This window comes from Schistocerca serialis, chromosome 5 (assembly GCF_023864345.2).
Source record: "Schistocerca serialis cubense isolate TAMUIC-IGC-003099 chromosome 5, iqSchSeri2.2, whole genome shotgun sequence".
Taxonomy (NCBI): domain Eukaryota; kingdom Metazoa; phylum Arthropoda; class Insecta; order Orthoptera; family Acrididae; genus Schistocerca; species Schistocerca serialis.
In genome coordinates, this window is record NC_064642.1 from 145395256 (window position 1) to 145413114 (window position 17859).

At 42.9% G+C, this 17859-nt stretch overlaps 1 protein-coding gene across 2 annotated transcripts in view; it reads left to right on the top strand.

The window, feature by feature from the left end:
- The window catches only part of LOC126480716 (probable Dol-P-Man:Man(7)GlcNAc(2)-PP-Dol alpha-1,6-mannosyltransferase), a 172348-nt gene that overhangs the window by 139777 nt on the left and 14712 nt on the right, over positions 1-17859 (top strand). For both annotated transcript variants that reach the window (XM_050103970.1, XM_050103969.1), the window contains exon 8: positions 8660-8905. In XM_050103970.1, the coding sequence (XP_049959927.1) occupies positions 8660-8905 (246 nt within the window). The remainder of the gene's footprint in view (positions 1-8659; positions 8906-17859) is intronic.

Genomic DNA, 17859 nt, shown 5'->3' on the forward strand with positions numbered 1-17859 from the left:
AGGTGAATGAGAGCAGAGAAAACACTACTGAATCTGCAATTCGAGTGAGCTACAGGGTCGCTCACATCATTGCGATGAGTGGCAAGCCGTTTTTGGTGGGACCTCTCGTAAAATCGTGCATGGTTGCAGTTGCAGAATGTTTGTTTCCAAGGGAGGTGCAGGCAATTGAAGGGGTTTGCCTGTCAAAGCAAACAATGTCTCGTCGAATCCTGGACATGGCAGCGGATTTAGAGACACAATTCAGGAAAAAGGCAGAGAGCTTTGTTGCATTTTCGCTAGTGCTTGATAAAAGCACTGACATATCAGACTGTGCTCAGCTTGCAGTCTTTGTGTGTGGTGTCGACGTGGAGCTGCAAGTAACTGAAGAACTCTTGGATGTGGTACCACTTGATTACACCACAACAGGACGTGACATTTTTGAAGCTGTTTGTGAATCAGTGGACAATATGAATTTGCCGTGGGATAAACTCCATTCTGTAGCGACAGACGGTGCACCACAAATGATCGGGCGTCACCAAGGTTTTGCTTCTCATTTGAAAAATAAACTCAGGGACAAATTCGGGAAAGACATTTTGACTCTTCATTGTTTTATTCACCAAGAGCACTGTGTGCTGAAATAGTAGAGCTAGGTGGCATAATGAAAGATGTCATGAAGTGTGTGAATTTTGTGCAGCGTCACGGTATGGATCATCGCCATTTCAAACGATTCCTGAAAGATGTACCTTATGACAGTTCAGTTCGTCGGCTGAATCGGGGAAAAGTTCTTGATGTTTTCTTTGCCATTCATGAGGAAATATCCCTTTTTCTCGAAATGAAAGGGGAAGAAATGCGTTGTCTGAAAGATATAAAATGGATATCAGACCTGGCGTTCCTAGCTGACATAACTATGCATCTGAATAATTTAAATCTGTCATTGCAGGGCAAAGGGCAGCTAATCGTTGACATGCACAACCAGATCAAAGCGTTCATGGATAAGTTATGTTTATTTGAGAGGCAGATGTTCAATCGTCTTGCTTCTTTAAAACTACCTGAAGGTACTACTTTCGGCGATTACCAAGGAAAGTTAAAGCAGCTCATCACATCATTTGAAACATGATTCTGAGACCTCACTAGTTTTGAAATGGAACTTAAGGTGTTCAGCACTCTTTTTTCAGTTTCCCCCGATGACTTGTCATAGTCACTTCAATTGGAGATCACTGATTTGCAAAATTCAACTTTGTTAAAAGAGAGGTACTACAACACATCGGATTTGTCGTGCTGATATCATTCATTACAGCAAAAAACATTTCCCAAGCTTCACAACAATGCCACTCAGATCATGTGCATGTTTGGATCTATGTATTGTTGTGAGCAGCTTTTCTCAGCAATGAAAAGAGTAAAAGTAAGGAAAGATCGTTTCTTCAGGTTGGAACAATGAAGGCCATCATCCGCATTAACGCTGCGAACACTTTGACGTCTGATATTTCCGATCTTGTAATGAAAAGAAAATGTCAAACTACAGAGGCCCAATAAATTTAGTATGCAATTTCTTGTAAAACAGTTGTTTCTTATTCATTTCGTGAACATCATATTTCCTGGTGTAGCATGTCACCACGTCTTAGCAGCTAAGAGTATGAGGTTGTCGATCTTGTAAGACACAGCTGGCACATCAGAACGCTTGCCTTGCCGCTTTCCTCAGCCAGCCATGCCACGTGCCGGCATGCCGGCCCACTTGAATGGTCACAGCGAGTGACACGGCTCCCTGGAGCAGGGAGCGCGCCGTGGCTCACAACAGAGCCGACGAGCTGGAACAGCCTGCTGTACAGGGTGTTTCAGTAATACATGTGCAGACTTCATTCACTTTTGAGCTATTAATGAAAGTTAACAGTTTAGGTGACTGGATCTCATTAACACCCAAACTCATAATAAGTGCTCGAAATGCCCTTCTCTTGCTTCTAAAGACTCATTCACTTGTTGAATCATGGTCTCTTGCACCATTTCACGTACTCCCTGACAGTTTCAGTTGATTTTGCAGGCTTCTGTGACATGTTGATGAAGAGTTTCTGCATCCAGGTGGTCTGCTGCGTAGGCCAATTGCTTTAGGAGCCCCCAGAGATTATAATCTAAAGGAATCCTTTACTCCATCTAGACCCTGCATGCTGTATAAAATGACTGGTTGTTAATGCCTCTTTTAATTTTTCAAATACCACTTGACAGTTCACTGCCCACTGGAATTTCATTCTCTATTTTAACAGTTGCAGAAGTGATTGTGCAATATCCACTAATCCCTTCACAAATTGTCTACAGTAATTTGCCAATCTCACAAAAGACTGTGACACCTTACTCATCTGGGCTATCAGAAAATCCCTCACTATGTGTATCAGCCCAAGATCTCTCTTCACTCTTCCTAACTAAACACATGACCCAAGTTAATTTACTTCCTCCAGTGCAAAATAACACTTCTCAATACACAAAGTGAGGTGCATGGATCACAGTCTCCTAAAAACTTTCTTTACCTGCTGTACATCTTCCTCCATACCTTTGAAAACAGTGACATTGTCAAGATACACTTTGCACTGCCACAGCTTTAAAGCCCTTAGCACTCTGTCCAGCAATCTTTGAAACATGGTTGGTGCATTTTTTTAAGCCAAGTGGCATTCGCCAATATTGGCGATGGCCCCAAGGTGGTGTAAATTCAGTTGTTGGTCAGTCAACTGGCACCACTTCCAATTGGTGGTAACCACTCTTAGATCCAATGTAGAAAAGTTCTGACACTGCCCTAAGTTATTGCTGTTATACTATTTAAGTAGCGATAGTCATAATGGGATCAATACCATCTGATGACTTATTAGGAACAATGATGATGACATGTGCTGCCCAGGGACTAGTACTTTCCTCTATTATGCCACGTTAAGTTGTCGGTGGATGAATTCTTCCATAATCTGTTGTAATTGATGCGCTATCCTATATGGTTTTCAGCTCACTGGTACTTTATTTCCAGTTGGAATCTTTTACTTATTAGGAACAATGATGATGACATGTGCTGCCCAGGGACTAGTACTTTCCTCTATTATGCCACGTTCAGTTGTCGGTGGATGAACTCTTCCATAATCTGTTGTAATTGATGCGCTATCCTATATGGTTTTCAGCTCACTGGTACTTTATTTCCAGTTGGAATCTTTTACTGTGTTACAGGTGTTGCCAACAACAGGCTATGAAGATTAAACAGGTCCTCAAATTCTGACAATGCCTTGTCCATAGCTGATGTCTCCATCCACTTCAAATGCTCTACTTTTGTGCATAATGCAGCTGATCTGGCAGCTTGCTGAAGGCTACAATACACATTTGTTCTATCTAGGTCATCTTCATTCAGAATGTCAAAATTGGTGACCAACAATTACTTCAATGCCAAAATTATCTACACTGAAGGGAACCACTCTCTCACCATCCATTTCCTGTATGCATACGCCACTCCTACATGCAAAGATCACATTGCATCGAACACCTCATTCTCCCTTAGTGGCTCTACTATATACAACATGTTAATAGGTAGTTCCGCTCCCACACTCACCCAAAGCAATTTCCTGGTGCCTCACAACACTTTATCAAGCTAACTGATTATTAGTGATTAGCCTGCAGTTTAATTGCTTTGTCCATGACCGACAAACCTTGTGGCTGTAAACCTCTGGTGAACCATTCTCCTATCTGGAACAATGTTCCCCCAAGTTCCACTGTGTGTCACTGAATATCAATTTAGCCTGATAACTAATCAGAAAATGTAACCCCAGGATTGTGATATACCCTTCACCTGCATGAGGCAACACTTCCACATGCAACCAGAACTGTTCAGTGTGAACCTGAAACACAACCATGCTGACCCTCAGTGACTCTACATCACCTGTAACTGGAACTTTCAACTGCCTCTCACCCAAGATGTCCAGACTTGCCTATGACACTTGCACTACTGTGTCCAATAATAGTCTATGCTTCCTACCATTCACAACACCCACTACCAACACTCTTCCTCTGTATACATTTTTGCAGCATTGAAATTTACTGGGAACATCATCCAGTGGACTTTAAAGTTCCAGTTGGTTTTTAATGGTTTTTATTCTGCCCCAACCTGTTCTTCCTTTTGTTCCTAAATCCTGTTGTTGGTGCCCATTTCTCGCATTATGTTTGGTGACACTGTCTCGAGATGTGTCTTGAACATCCACATCTGTAACACTTTATGTCCATAGAGAAACTCTGTTTAATTTCTACTCTTGTGTAGTATCTATCTCGTCTAGCTCTGTAGCTATTCTAGCAGCTGTATCCTTTGGGGTTTGTGCTCATACACACCTTGACATATCAGATGGCAGCCCCCTTAGGAAAGTGTCCAATGCGCTATGCTCCATCTCCTAGAGAATAATTTTGTTTGGTTTGTCATTCTGTGTTAGTTTGTATGTAGTTGCAGTGATTTTCCCAATTCTGTTGACAAAACTTTCCACTGTCTCATTCTGCCTCTGTGACACCCCACTCAACTGCTCCCTAAAAGAACGTTATGCTGTTCTGTTTCTTATAGTGTTGCAGAGATCTTTCCATAATACCTCGAAGGTAAGTGCATTTCTCAACCCTGCATGATATCTAACAAACAGTTTTGGTTCACCTGTAATGTGCAACTTAATAATTTGTGATAGTTGTTCATCCTCTATCCAGAACCACACCCTTGCATCTGCAACTAACAAGTAAACGTACCCAAGGAATACATTTCAGTTATGATCAGCTTTGAATATGTTGCAGTGTAAAGCAAAATAGTACACACACATTTTTTATACTTGCTCATATGGCCATTAAGGGTGAAACAGCCCCTTAAAAAACTGAGATTAATATTTGTAAATGAGTACCACTGAAATAATAACAGTTACACACTGAAGGGCCAAAGAAACTGGTACACCTGCCTAATGTGGTGTAGGACCCCCACAAGCATGCAGAAGTGCTGCAACACAATGTGGTATGGACTCAACTAATGTCTGAAGTGGTGCTGGAGGTAATTGACATCAGGAATCCTGCAGGGCTGTCCATGAATCCATAAGAATGCAAGCTGGTGGAGATCTCTTCTCAACATCCCAGATATGCTCATTAATGTTCATTTCTGGGGAGTTTGATAGCCATCAGAAGTGTTTAAACTCAGAAGAGTGTTCCTGGAGCCACTCTGTAGCAATTCTGGAGGTGTGGTGTGTCACATTGTCCTGCTGAAATTGCCCAAGTCTGTCCGAATGCACAATGGACATGAATGGTTGCAGGTGACCAGACAAGATGCTTATGTATGTCTCACCTGTCAGTCATATTTAGACATGTCAGGGGTCCCATATCACTCTAACTGCACACAACCCATACCGTTACAGAGCCTCCACCAGCTTGAACAGTCCCCTGATAACATGCAGGGTCCTTGGATTCATGAGGTTGTCTCAATAACTGTACATGTCCATCCACTCGATACAATTTGAAATGAGACTTGTCCAAACAGGCAACATGTTTCCAGTCATCAATAGTCCAGTGTCAGTGTTGACAGGCCCAGGCGAGGTATAAAGCAGTCACCAAGGGTACACGAGTGGGCCTTTGGCTCTGAAAGCCCATTTTGATATGTGTTCGCTTCAATGCCAGTTGTCATGTTGTGTTGTTTAATCTTTTCTAGATAAATATATTCTAAATGTATATTGTTCTATATATACATTTTCTTTTAATTTTTTGAAATATAAAATATCTTGTGTTATATGTGCATTTTCTTTTTACATATGGTGTTTTTTTCTTTTTTTAAACTTTTCATATATAATTAACTTATTTCTTAAAATTTTGACACGTATTGTTGTAACATTATTGTAAGTCTGTACAATAATGAAGAAGTGCAGAATTGATTGGGCCAAAAAATTGCTGAATGCACTTTGATTTTGCACATCAAGCACATCAGACAACTACAATTTCATGAGAGAAGTGGGAAGGCTAATCTTACACAAGCACATGGGCAGCAAAGCATGGGCAAATGTTTTGAGGGAAACTGTGTTGGAATGCCTAGTTCGCATCCTGTCACACTGGGTGTTGGACACACAGTCTACTGTTTTTCTTGATCCACCTTCACATTTTTAAGACGTAATTGTAATTATGATGTAAACTTGCAGTTAAGAAATAATGTTCTAAAAATTCAATCCCTCTTACAAGATTTCAAATTTTTTCTGCAACATCAAAGTGCATTCAGCATTTTTTTGACACAGACAGATTTACAATAATGTACAAACAATTTTAAATGTAACATAATTACATCTGAAAATGTTACAACTTGGAAACAAACAAAATACACCAAATGTAAAAAGAAAACAAATATAACACAAGGTATTTTATATTTCATAAAATTAAAAGAAAATGTACATATAGAGCAGGATATGTATAATACACATTTAGAATATATTTATCTGCAAAGGACTTATTAAACACCACCACATGACAATGGCACTGAAGCAGATACACAGTGGGCGCGCTTACAGTTACGTATAGAGATATTTCTAGCTTGTAACAATACCAGAGAAGGAAAGTTGCTACTCACCATATAGCGGAGATGCTGAGTCACGATAGGCACAATAAAGTGATTCACACACTCATACCTTTCGGCCATTAAGGCCTTTGTCAACAGTAGACACACATACACACATGCACATGCACACACACACTCATGCAAATGCAACTTGCACACATGTCTGCAGTCTCAGAGAGCTAAAACTACACTCTAGTTCTAGTTTCATCTCTCAGAGACTGCAGACGTGTGTGCAAGTTGCGTTTGCGTGAGTGCGTGCGTGCGTGCGTGCGTGCGTGCGTGCTTGTGTGTGTGTGTGTGTGTGTGTGTGTGTGTGTGTGTGTGTGTGTGTGTGCATCTCCGCTATATAGTGAGTAGCAACTTTCCTTCTCTGATATTGTTATATTCCATCCTGGATTTTCCATTGTTTTATTTCTATCTTGTTTATGACAAATGCATCTTTGGAATAGCAATGCATCATGTATGGCTGAATTTGTTATTAACGATGCTATACGTTTTGCTCTCAGTCAAATGTGAAATTAAAAATAAAATGGTCAGCAGGGGCGGCAGCAGCGGGAGGGAGGGGATTTAAAAAGATGACTTTTCGACAAATTTGGGTTCACTGTTGTGACATCCATTAAAACCATAGACCTTTTATTTAAAGTTTTTTTAAATACTGTTACTGTTTCAATGGTATTCATTCAGAAATATTAAACTCAATTTTTTTCCCAAGAGGTTGGTTCACATCCTTAATGGCTGTATGGGCAAGTATAAAAAAATGTGTGTGTCTTTTCCTCTACACGCAACTTATTCAAAACAAATTGAAATCAAAGTGTATTCCTGGTTAAGTTTGCTTGTAAGTCATTTATAAAGGACAGCACATCCTCCATCGGTTTGTCTGGAAAAGGGTAACCAAACTAGCTGCAGCTGAATATAATGAAGGAGTTATCAAACTAGATGAGGCCCTATGTTCTCTCCTAGCAACTAATTGCTTATACATTTCTGAGTTATCTGTTTTTAACTGCACTGTTTGATTTATCAAAGATTTAATAATTTTTCTGTCGGAAACACCCTGTTTCTTACACTCTGACAGGAAACCTCATCCATAAAATCACACTGAATAGGCACAAAACATAACAACACTGTGCATCCAGTGTGGATGAGATGACCTGTAGCAGCAGCAGCAGCAGCAGCAGAAGCAATGCCTACCCAACGAGCAGCTGCAGGCAGTGAGGAGTTTGTCCTTACAAGCAATGACATCTGAGTGGCTGCACAGCCCTGACATCAAATTGCAACCTCCAGGGTAGGAGGCCACCAGCAACTGAAATAGGCCCACAGATGGCTCACTGGTTGGTGAGCACTAAGTTGGTGAAATGGGCTTAGTGTACACAGCAGGGCCACAGCCAGCAGCAGAGTCTGGAGATGGTGACTTGTTGCGTACTGACCCATGTAGACTTATAGACTGTCTCAGGTGTGTAACTCAGGATGGTGGTTGGCAAACTGCAATTTCCTGACTGGAAATGATGAGTATTTATACAAACTTGTCCCATCCTTGGTTTGCTACAGCATCGGTTTCTTTAACATAAGCCACAACAAACCGTGGCTTAGATGTTGAGCAGCTGGGTCATCCTCCTGCAGTGGCTCCGCCTTTCTGCTGCATTAGTGCTCTGGTGCCTGTGCTTGGTTTGCAGCATATGATAATCGTCCTGATGCTTTGGAGCCAGTACTTTCCACATCAGCAGGTAGCCACTCATGAAACTGCATCTGGTCGGTCTGGTCTGGCCCGCATCCATGGCCTTTCGTGTTAGCTGCTACAGTCATAAGATTTATTCATTTTCTCAAAGATATTGTCTTGCTTTGCTGAACATTTCATTTTATTTTACTATAGATTTACATTTATTCTCTACGAGATGTTTTATGGCACTTTTGTGAAGATGTAATAAATGTATGTACTTTTAAAACTACGGTCCCCTGAGGGCTCTAAAAGAAACTGATGTGTTGTCTGCAGAAAACAAAGAAAAAAGCTATTTTCTTGCAGCATAGTTGTCATCATCATCATTCATTAAAGAATGTGCATAGATTATTTAAAAAAAATTACTACTTCATTTTCAAATAACATTCCCTCTGTTACAGATGGGAAAACAGGGCAAAGTCAGCTTTCCACTCAGTCATGGCACTGGGCGTAGCCTCTCATCTGTTACTGAATGCTGCATTCTCATTGTTCCTCTTATGTATTGCTGGTACAAACTACCCCGGTGGAGCTGCTATAGCAAGATTACACAGACTGGAAAAAGATGAACCCTACGTCAATGTGCATATTGATGTGCTTACTGCTCAAACAGGAGTGTCAAGATTTACACAGATCCGTTCCCACTGGAGGTAAGCTGGCTGCAAGTGATTAGATACAAATTTTTGATTCCTTAAAGGTTATTGGGTGAAGCTGCCAGATCATATTGTATGAGAAAATTTATGCCTTTTTATTATTTGTTTTTGGCCTTGATACCTTATGAGTAACCATTTCACACATCATTTTCTTTTCCTGTTATGTCATACTGAAACACAAATTTTCAAAAATTTTGGTTTAGTAAAATAAAACGAAATGTCAGATGCTTGGAATTAAAATTTTATTTTTATTTTACTTCAAAGAAGGACTTCTCACAAAATGTCAAGCTTTTCTTGAGACTTGAGAAATTTTTAAAGAGAGTAATATTTGACCCCAGGAGTGAGAAGTGTCAAGCTTAGTGAAATCGCCATGCTGTCTCTTTTATACCTGATGATGTGCATAATTCCAGGTCTCATTTTCTGAACACAAATTTGTTTGAAATCTCAGTAAAGTTGCAAAGTCTCTTTGAAGTTACTTGTGTAAATAGTGGAAAACATATAGCAATATTGTGAAAAGCAAAGTTGCTACTCACCACTCAGTGGAGATTCTGAACAGCAGATAGGCACAATAAAAAGGCTGACACATGTAGCATATTTAAGCTGTGTTATGAGCATCATTCTTATCCTAGTGGCTTCATACATATGGGAGCCACTAAGTAAAAGACATAATTGAAAGGCTCAGTTATCTGGTGCAATATCACACAAGTGTCTAAAAAGAGAGGCATTTGAGCATGAATCAGAAAATATCTTGAATATAAGATTTCTCTAGTTTGGCCAAGGCACATATGTGGATCAAGGAGGAAATATTATCTTACCAAGTAATTTTTGCTAAAGATCCACTTTATTCTAAGACTTAATGTCTTCTGTGTTCAATAACAGTTCACAGACATGAAATAGTGACATTCCTTGACTGTTTGTAATAATAGTTCAAACACTGCATGGTATACATCCATATGTCCAGGAGGATTGACAGTTCATTTCTTGCACAATATTTCCATTGTTAACATAAACATCTTTGTAAGTTGTTGCAAGTGATGATCTGATGTGGGTGGAATCCAGGCAGAAGCACGTGTTCGACTGTCACTCACTGAACGTGATGAAGACATCTATGAAATTTGTTACAGTATTGTATATAAAAGTGGATTTGCCACAGCAGAAAATATAACTTCTATGATTAAAGCCAAGAAAACATCACAGACTGCAATGTTAACCCTTTGGATCAATCAGGCTGCAGCCATTAATACAGTTGTGACTGTGATGTACATATAAGTAAGAATATAGAGGGGGATAACACTACTAATCACTCAGAAATAATTTTTTAATTCCTTAACTGCATCTTAGCTTCCATCACAGAAAATAAACTTTGATATTAGCATGTCAGTTATTTTGCTATGAAATCTGGACCCATGAAAGCTATAAAAGAGGATGTCATCTTGAATTTGATTCTACAACAGATGGGAAGAAGTAACCACTAGATGTTCACACAGTTGTGTTTCTCTCTCTCTTATTTATTTATTTGTCATCATAATACAGTGAAAATAAATAGCTTAAATATACATACCCATAGAATATACACTTAGGTGACAGAATTGATTCGATACCTCCTAATATTGTGTTGGATCTCCTTTTGCCTGGTATAGTGCCGCATCTCAACTTAGCATGGACTCAAGAAGTCATTGGAAGTTCCCAGCAGAAATACTGAGCTACACTGCTTCTAGAGACCATAATTGCGAAAGTGTTGCTGGTGCAGGACTTTGTCCATGAACTAACATCTCAGTTATGTCCCATAAATGTTCAGTGGGGTTCTTGTCGGGTGAGCTAGGTGGTCAGATCATTCACTTGAATTGTCCAGAATGTTCTCCAAACCAATTGCAATTGTGGCCCAGTGACAAACACATCCATAAAAATTCCATCATTGTTTGGGAACATGAAATCCACGAATGGCTGAAACTGGCCTCCAAGTAGCCAAACGTAAGCATTTCCAGTCAATGATCAGCTCAGTTGGACCAGAGAACCCAGTTTATTCCATGTAAACATGCCCCACACCATTATAGAGCCATCATCCGCTTGTATGGTGCCTTGTTAAGTTGGATCCATATCTTCATGAGGTCTGCACCGCACTCAAACCCTACCATTAGCTCTTACCAACTGAAATCAGGGCTCATCTGACCAGGTCATAGTTTTCCAGTCATTTAAGGTCCAACCAATATGGTCACAAGCCTAGGAGGGGCGCCGCAGGTGATGTTGTGCTGTTAGTAAAGGCACTTGTGTCAGTCATCTGCTACCATAGTCCATTAATGACAAATTTTGCTGCACTGTTCCGTTGGATATGTTCATCATATGTCACACATTGTTTTCTGTGATTATTTCATCCAATGTTGCTTGTCTATTAACACCGACAACTCTATGCAAATGCTACTGCTCTCAGTCATTAAATGAAGGCCATTGGCCCCTGCATTGTCCGTGGTGAGAAGTAATGCCTGAAATTTGGTATTCTTAGCACACTCTTGGCACAGTAGATCTAGGAATACCCTAGTGATTTCTGAAATGGAAAGTGCCATGTATCTAGCTCCAACTGCCATTCTGTGTTCAGTCTTGTTAATTGCCATTGTGTAGCCATAACCATGTCTGAAACCTTTCCACATAAATGACCTGAGGGCAAATGCCAACTCCACCAAAGCACTGCCCATTTATACCTTGTGTGTATGATTCCACTGCCATCTGTGTATATGCATATTGCTGTACCATGACTTTTGTCACCTCAGTGTGTGTTTTTATGAGGCTAGGACAGGAGGCCAGCTTGCTGAAGAAACCATCCTGACTAACTTCCCGTGCCATTACTAAATACAAGAACATTATAGAAACTTTCCTGATTGTTTTTTACATGGTCTGTTCCACATGGCTCATTTCTTTGTCATCTGTCTGAACAATATGTACATCCATGTCCCATGTGACATTATCTGAAACAGTGGTTTTAAAGATGCGTTGCAATAATATTCACCACTGCATCACATTTACAGTTTGTGTTTCACTTTTTATAAGTATTTACACATCCGTGAAAGCCATGCACCAGTGAAGACCACATGAATGAAGTTGAAGACACAATTTAATATCCCAGCTGTAATTCACAAAAGTCTTGACATCATTATTTTGACTGTGTGACAATAAAATATCCATTACAAATTGCATATTTTTTTAAAGTTGTTAGTGATTCTTAATGTGTGACTTCTCATCATTGTTATCTGCGGTTTCCTTGCTTGGTACATAGGTCTCTCCGCCTTTTCTTGTCTCTCCACTCTGTCCCAGTCCTCTCCTCTCTTTACACATTCGTTAACTCCAATGATCCATCTGTCTCTCAATTTTCCTCTAGATCTCAAGCCTTCCAATGTCGTTTCATGAGCCTGTCATTGAATCCTGCCTGCCTCCATTCTTTTAAGACGTCCTTACCATTTTGTTATTTCTATCATCCAAACAGTATTAGCATATCAAATGTAGGCAGAAAGAACCGAGCTTCGCAACCTAGAATAATTATTGAATTACCTCAGTGACGCAAGCAGCACTGCTGGGTCCAATACATCAGGGCAGATGTGCTCATACACCCAGAGCCACCACATCATAGGTGTGGGCTTGGCCCTTTAAATAATGGGGCTTTGGGTGTTCAAGAATATGTTTTGTCAAGCTGCCATTCTGTCTGGATCACTAGAATCAAAGAGACTGGCAGTCTGTTGGGATTCAGTGACATCACGCCAGTCTGATTGATGGCCAGATCGCTACTTGCTTGCTGACTTCAACACTGAGATGCAACCAATCTTGTGCATACTGCAGCCATGGTCTGCCATTGCTGCCTACTGGGATAAGAAGATTAGGGTGTGGCCAGCTCTCCTACACTACGGTCATCACAGATGGTCTGCAAACTGCCATCTTTGGCATCTTCACATCAACCAGGTGTTGAATGTCTGTGCAGCCTTCTGGCTGACTCATGAACATCTTTGGCTATTTTGATTGATTCGTGGTGGATGATCAGGGCCTAGTCTTCGTGACAACTGAAATCCTGGACCACAGTTGGCAGTCTCCATCTGAGCGCTCAATGGGCCATCTCTGACAGCACTGAGGCGGTAGCCGCACTGGGTCATTGCAGAGAATTTGGGTGGGCAGCATCTTTCTCGCCCCACTGCCGTAGTCACTACAGCATATAGCTGTGGCACTGACCTGTGGGAGTGACATTGATGGCTTGCTGATGAGGCTTCAGCACATTTTTGCAGCACGCGATCTTAGCCTGGCCACAGACTGCAGCTCTGAAGATACTTATAACTCTTTACGTTTAGCACAATAAATAAATTTTTGTACAGATACCGCTGTGTGACTGACACCTCCGGGCATGAATTAGACCACTTCCCCTCAATTTTTGCTCGATCTCCTTTCCACAGTGCAACACCAGCATGTGGAATGCAGCATTGCCCATGTTAATGATGCATAAGTTGAATATTGGAGCATAATATGCTTGTTTGGTACATCCATCCCATAGACCAGACTGCTTCTTACAATTTGCAGGAATCCATGGGCTTGGCTTCCTCTTATCATTCATCCCTCTGTCTTCTATATGTTCCTCAGGTACTTGAAACTCTCCACTTTCTTTAGTACTTGCTCTCTAATAATTAATCGCTACTCTCAAGTTATTCATCATTGTAACCACCACTTTGCACTTATGTGTTTTAAATTTCAATTCATACTCTCTCACCACTTCCTCCCATACATTTAGCCTTTCTTGCACCTCTCCATCTCCATTTCTTCACACCATTAAATCATCTGTAAACATCATTGCTTCCATGTTCATACTGCCACTCCTGATGCTGTTACCTCATCCTAATGGTGCAAAAAGCAGAGGGGAAGTGGACACCCTTGCTTCAGCCTACTTTTCTGTTCTAATCAGTCTGTCTTCACTCCTCTCCTCCCACTTTTACATAACTCACACTTCCATGACACATTTCCTATATTTTTCTCATAGTTAACCTTTCAGTTTCCCTTCTCTGGATGGTTTTCCAAACCCTACTTCATTTCAGACTGTCATAAGCTTTCTTAAAATCCAGGAACACCATTACTAAGTACTTACCAGATGTATAGTCTCTCTCTTTGAGCTCCCTGATACTAAAAACTATATCGACTGTCAGTTTTCCCATTCTAAACCCGAATTGTTCCTCTGTCAGTTGCCCTCGTTGCCCTCCTATCTCCCAGCATGACAAAATAACTCCTCTATGAATCTGGCAATCTTTTCTAAAAATTGGCATTATGATTGCCTTTTTCCATTCTTCAGGTGGCATTCTTTTTTTCCATTCTGTTTCATGGCCTAATAGAGTCACTGCACTCTGAGTTCCTTCTACTTTCATGGTTTTCATCACTTTCTCTACCTCTGTCCAGGTTGGGCACATCTCAAGATCTTCTACATCCCCATACTTTTCATTTTCCTCTTCAATATTTCCATTGGAATTTAGTAAATCTTCAGAATATCCCTTCCATTTCCCCTTGAGTTCACATGTTTCATTAATATCTACTTGGGGAATTAAAGATTTTAAGTTGAATCTTATATTTCTGTCCAAAATTCCATATTGCTCATATGCTATGTTAGGCCTAATTTTTTGGGTATACGAGTTTTAAGTTTGAATATTATTTTAAGTGCATCACATTACTATATTAATAATATACACATATATTAGTGTTCCACATAACTTCAGTGAGTCTTGTGATCTGTAGATGATAGAATAATACTGTTATTGCCAAATAAATTTTGTGAAAAGTGTTGTGACAGTGCCATGACATTCAAAAGTGCCGCTACGTTAGTACGCGCACACGGCGATAGAGGCGCTCCGCAGCTCGGCCGAGCGCGGGAGCGCCACCTGACTATGAACGGCGCCGGCCGCATGTCACGGCACGGCAGTCGAATGACAGATACGGAGTTAGTAACATGTAACCCGCTAGTGTTTCTACTTTTGTATATCCACGCAATTTATTAGTGATTAAAGGTTATAACACTTTTTGGCGACGATGATGGGATATTTTTTTTCCTGCGTTGTGGAATTGTGTGTTCGTGTCGGGGCAGACATGGAACAGCTTATGCAAGCGCTTATTGAACAACAAACACAGCTGACGGCTGCTATTCAGGCGTTGTCGATGTCGCTTACTCATCGTCTGTCTTCCTCTTCTCCGCCTCCGTTCCCTCCTTATGACGAGGCCGCTGAAGACTGGGAGGATTATGAGAAGCGTTTGCGGCAACACTTCTTGGCTTTCGGCGTTGTCGACGCTCCTATGTGTAAGTCGTTATTTCTCTCTTGGATTTCCCCACGGATCTATCCGCAGCTATCTCAGTTAGCCCCTCTGTGGGAACCTGCCTCTCTGTCCTTCCAAGAAATGTGTGACTTATTGTCTAACTATTACCGAAAAAACACCCATGTCGTTGCCGCCCGCGTGGCATTCTACCGGTGTCGTAAACAGCCCCATCAATCTTACCGGGCTTGGGCGGCGGAACTACATGGTCTGAGTCGGAAATGTCAGTTTGTCGCGGACACTCATCATGAGTCTTACGCTGATTCAATGGTTAGGGACGCTATTTTACGGCTTGCTCCTGATAAAGAAGTTCGGCAACGTGCCTTACAATTGCCAAACCCGTCGTTGTCGGAAGTTCTCAGCATCGCTCAATCGTTTGAAGTGTCTCACGCTGCTGGTGCGCAAATAGACGCGTGGTGTGATGTAGGCGCTGTGCAAACCACTTTCGACGCGGACAATTTGCCTGTTTCACAGGGAAACGACGATGTGGCAGCGGTGCACTCGCGTCAACAACGTCGATGGGAGTTTCTAGGCAAGGTTGCTTATTATCACAAATTCATTCCCTCCGCGGCGGCGGTGGCTCATCCTCTGCATCAGCTGTTACGCAAAAAAGTTCCTTTCTGTTGGTCCGCTGAGTGTGAGCAGGCTTTTGTCCGCCTGAAGGCTCATTTGCAGTCGGCGCCTTGTCTTGCCACATTCCGTCCGGGTCAGCACTTGGTTCTGGCGACTGACGCATCACAGTATGGCCTAGGGGCTGTTCTCGCCCATCGGTATGAGGATGGGTCGGAACGACCCATCGCCTACGCTTCCAAGACCCTCAACGATGCCCAACGGCGTTACTCTCAAATATAAAAGGAGGCGCTCGCTATCATTTATGCTCTAAAAAAGTTCAGCGTTTTTTTGTATGGTTCTAAGTTTCACCTCATCACCGACCACAAGCCGCTGGTCTCTCTGTTCAGCCCCTCGGCGTCGCTTCCGGATAAGGCGGCTCACCGCCTGCAACGTTGGGCCTTATACTTGTCTCGTTTTCACTATGAGATTCACTATCGCCCCACGGCCCAGCACGCCAACGCTGACGCGTTGTCGTGTTTGCCGATGGGCCCCGACCCGGTTTTTGATCGAGATGAACTACTCTGTTTCCACATTGATGAGGAAGAACGTCGTGTGGTCGAGGGTTTTCCACTTACAGGTTCGCAGGTCGTGTCGGCTACTGCACGGGACCCGGTCCTGCGTCAGGTGATCGGTTTTGTTCAGCGGGGTTGGCCGGACAGGACCAAGGGACGGGCATCGGATCCCCTTCGCAACTACCATGCCTTGCGCCTTCGTCTGTCTGTTCGTGAGGGTGTTGTTCTTCTGGCCACGGATGGCGCATCTCCACGGGTTGTGGTGCCCACCTCTCTTCGCAAAGATGTTCTCAAACTATTGCATGAGGGCCACTTGGGGATTTCTCGGACTAAGTCCCTGGCCCGCAGGCACGTTTATTGGCCTGGTATTGATTCGGACATCGGCCACATGGTCGCTGCGTGTGATCAGTGTGTTCAACAACTGGCTGCGCCTCGTACTCTGCCCTCTCCGTGGCCTGATCCGGCGCAGCCGTGGGAACGGGTGCACGCTGACTTTGCCGGCCCCTTCCTCGGCACTCATTGGCTACTGTTGATTGACGCTTTCTCGAAGTTTCCGTTTGTTGTTCGATGTCCGTCACCCACCACTGCGGCGACGACGCTCGCTTTGTCCAAAATCTTTGCGCTAGAAGGTCTTCCATCCATGATTGTCACGGACAATGGCCCTCAGTTCTCTTTGCAGGCCTTCCGTGATTTTTGTACTGGACAAGGGATTCATCATGTTACAGCATCGCCCTTCCATCCGCAATCGAATGAGGAGGTCGAGTGCCTTGTCCACACTTTCAAAAGCCAAATGAAAAAATTCCTTTGTGATTTTTCCACGGATGACGCTCTGTTGCAATTTCTGAGTTCTTATCGCTTCACGCCTCTGGGTGATCGCAGCCCTGCTGAGCTCTTGCATGGCCGCCAACCGCGCACTCTACTGCACCTGCTTCACCCTGTCAGGCCTTGTACTGTGTCCCCTAGTGCGGGAAAATACCCGGTGGGAGCCGACGTGTGGGCACGGGGGTATGGATCTCGCCCTAAATGGATTCCAGGGGTGGTCCAGGCTCTTCGCGGCCGCCGGCTTCGTGAAATACGTACAGACGACGGCATGGTTGTTCGCCATTACGACCAGATGCGCCCGCGAGTGGTGGCCACGCCGGTACCACCGCCCCTTCTTTCGTCTCCACCAGCCCGAGAAGCCAGTCCTGTCGCTGCTGCCGATCTTCCGAGCGTGTTGCTGCCGCCGCCGTCGCTACCGCTTCGGAGTATGCCGGAACCGGCCCCAGTCGCGACGCCGCCTTCTCCGGGACCCATCTCGCTGGAGCACACCCCCAGGTCCACGACACCTATGGATGCTGCTCCGGAGTTTTCACCCATCATCTCGTCCAGGAGACACGTTCCACGTGCAAGCTTCCGTCCTGGACATTTTCGACCATACTCTCGTGTTTCTCCGCGGGATCTTCTCGGGGCCTCCCAAGAGGCCATGGATGTCCCCGCACTGTCCGTGTCTCCAAGGAAGTGAGTGTT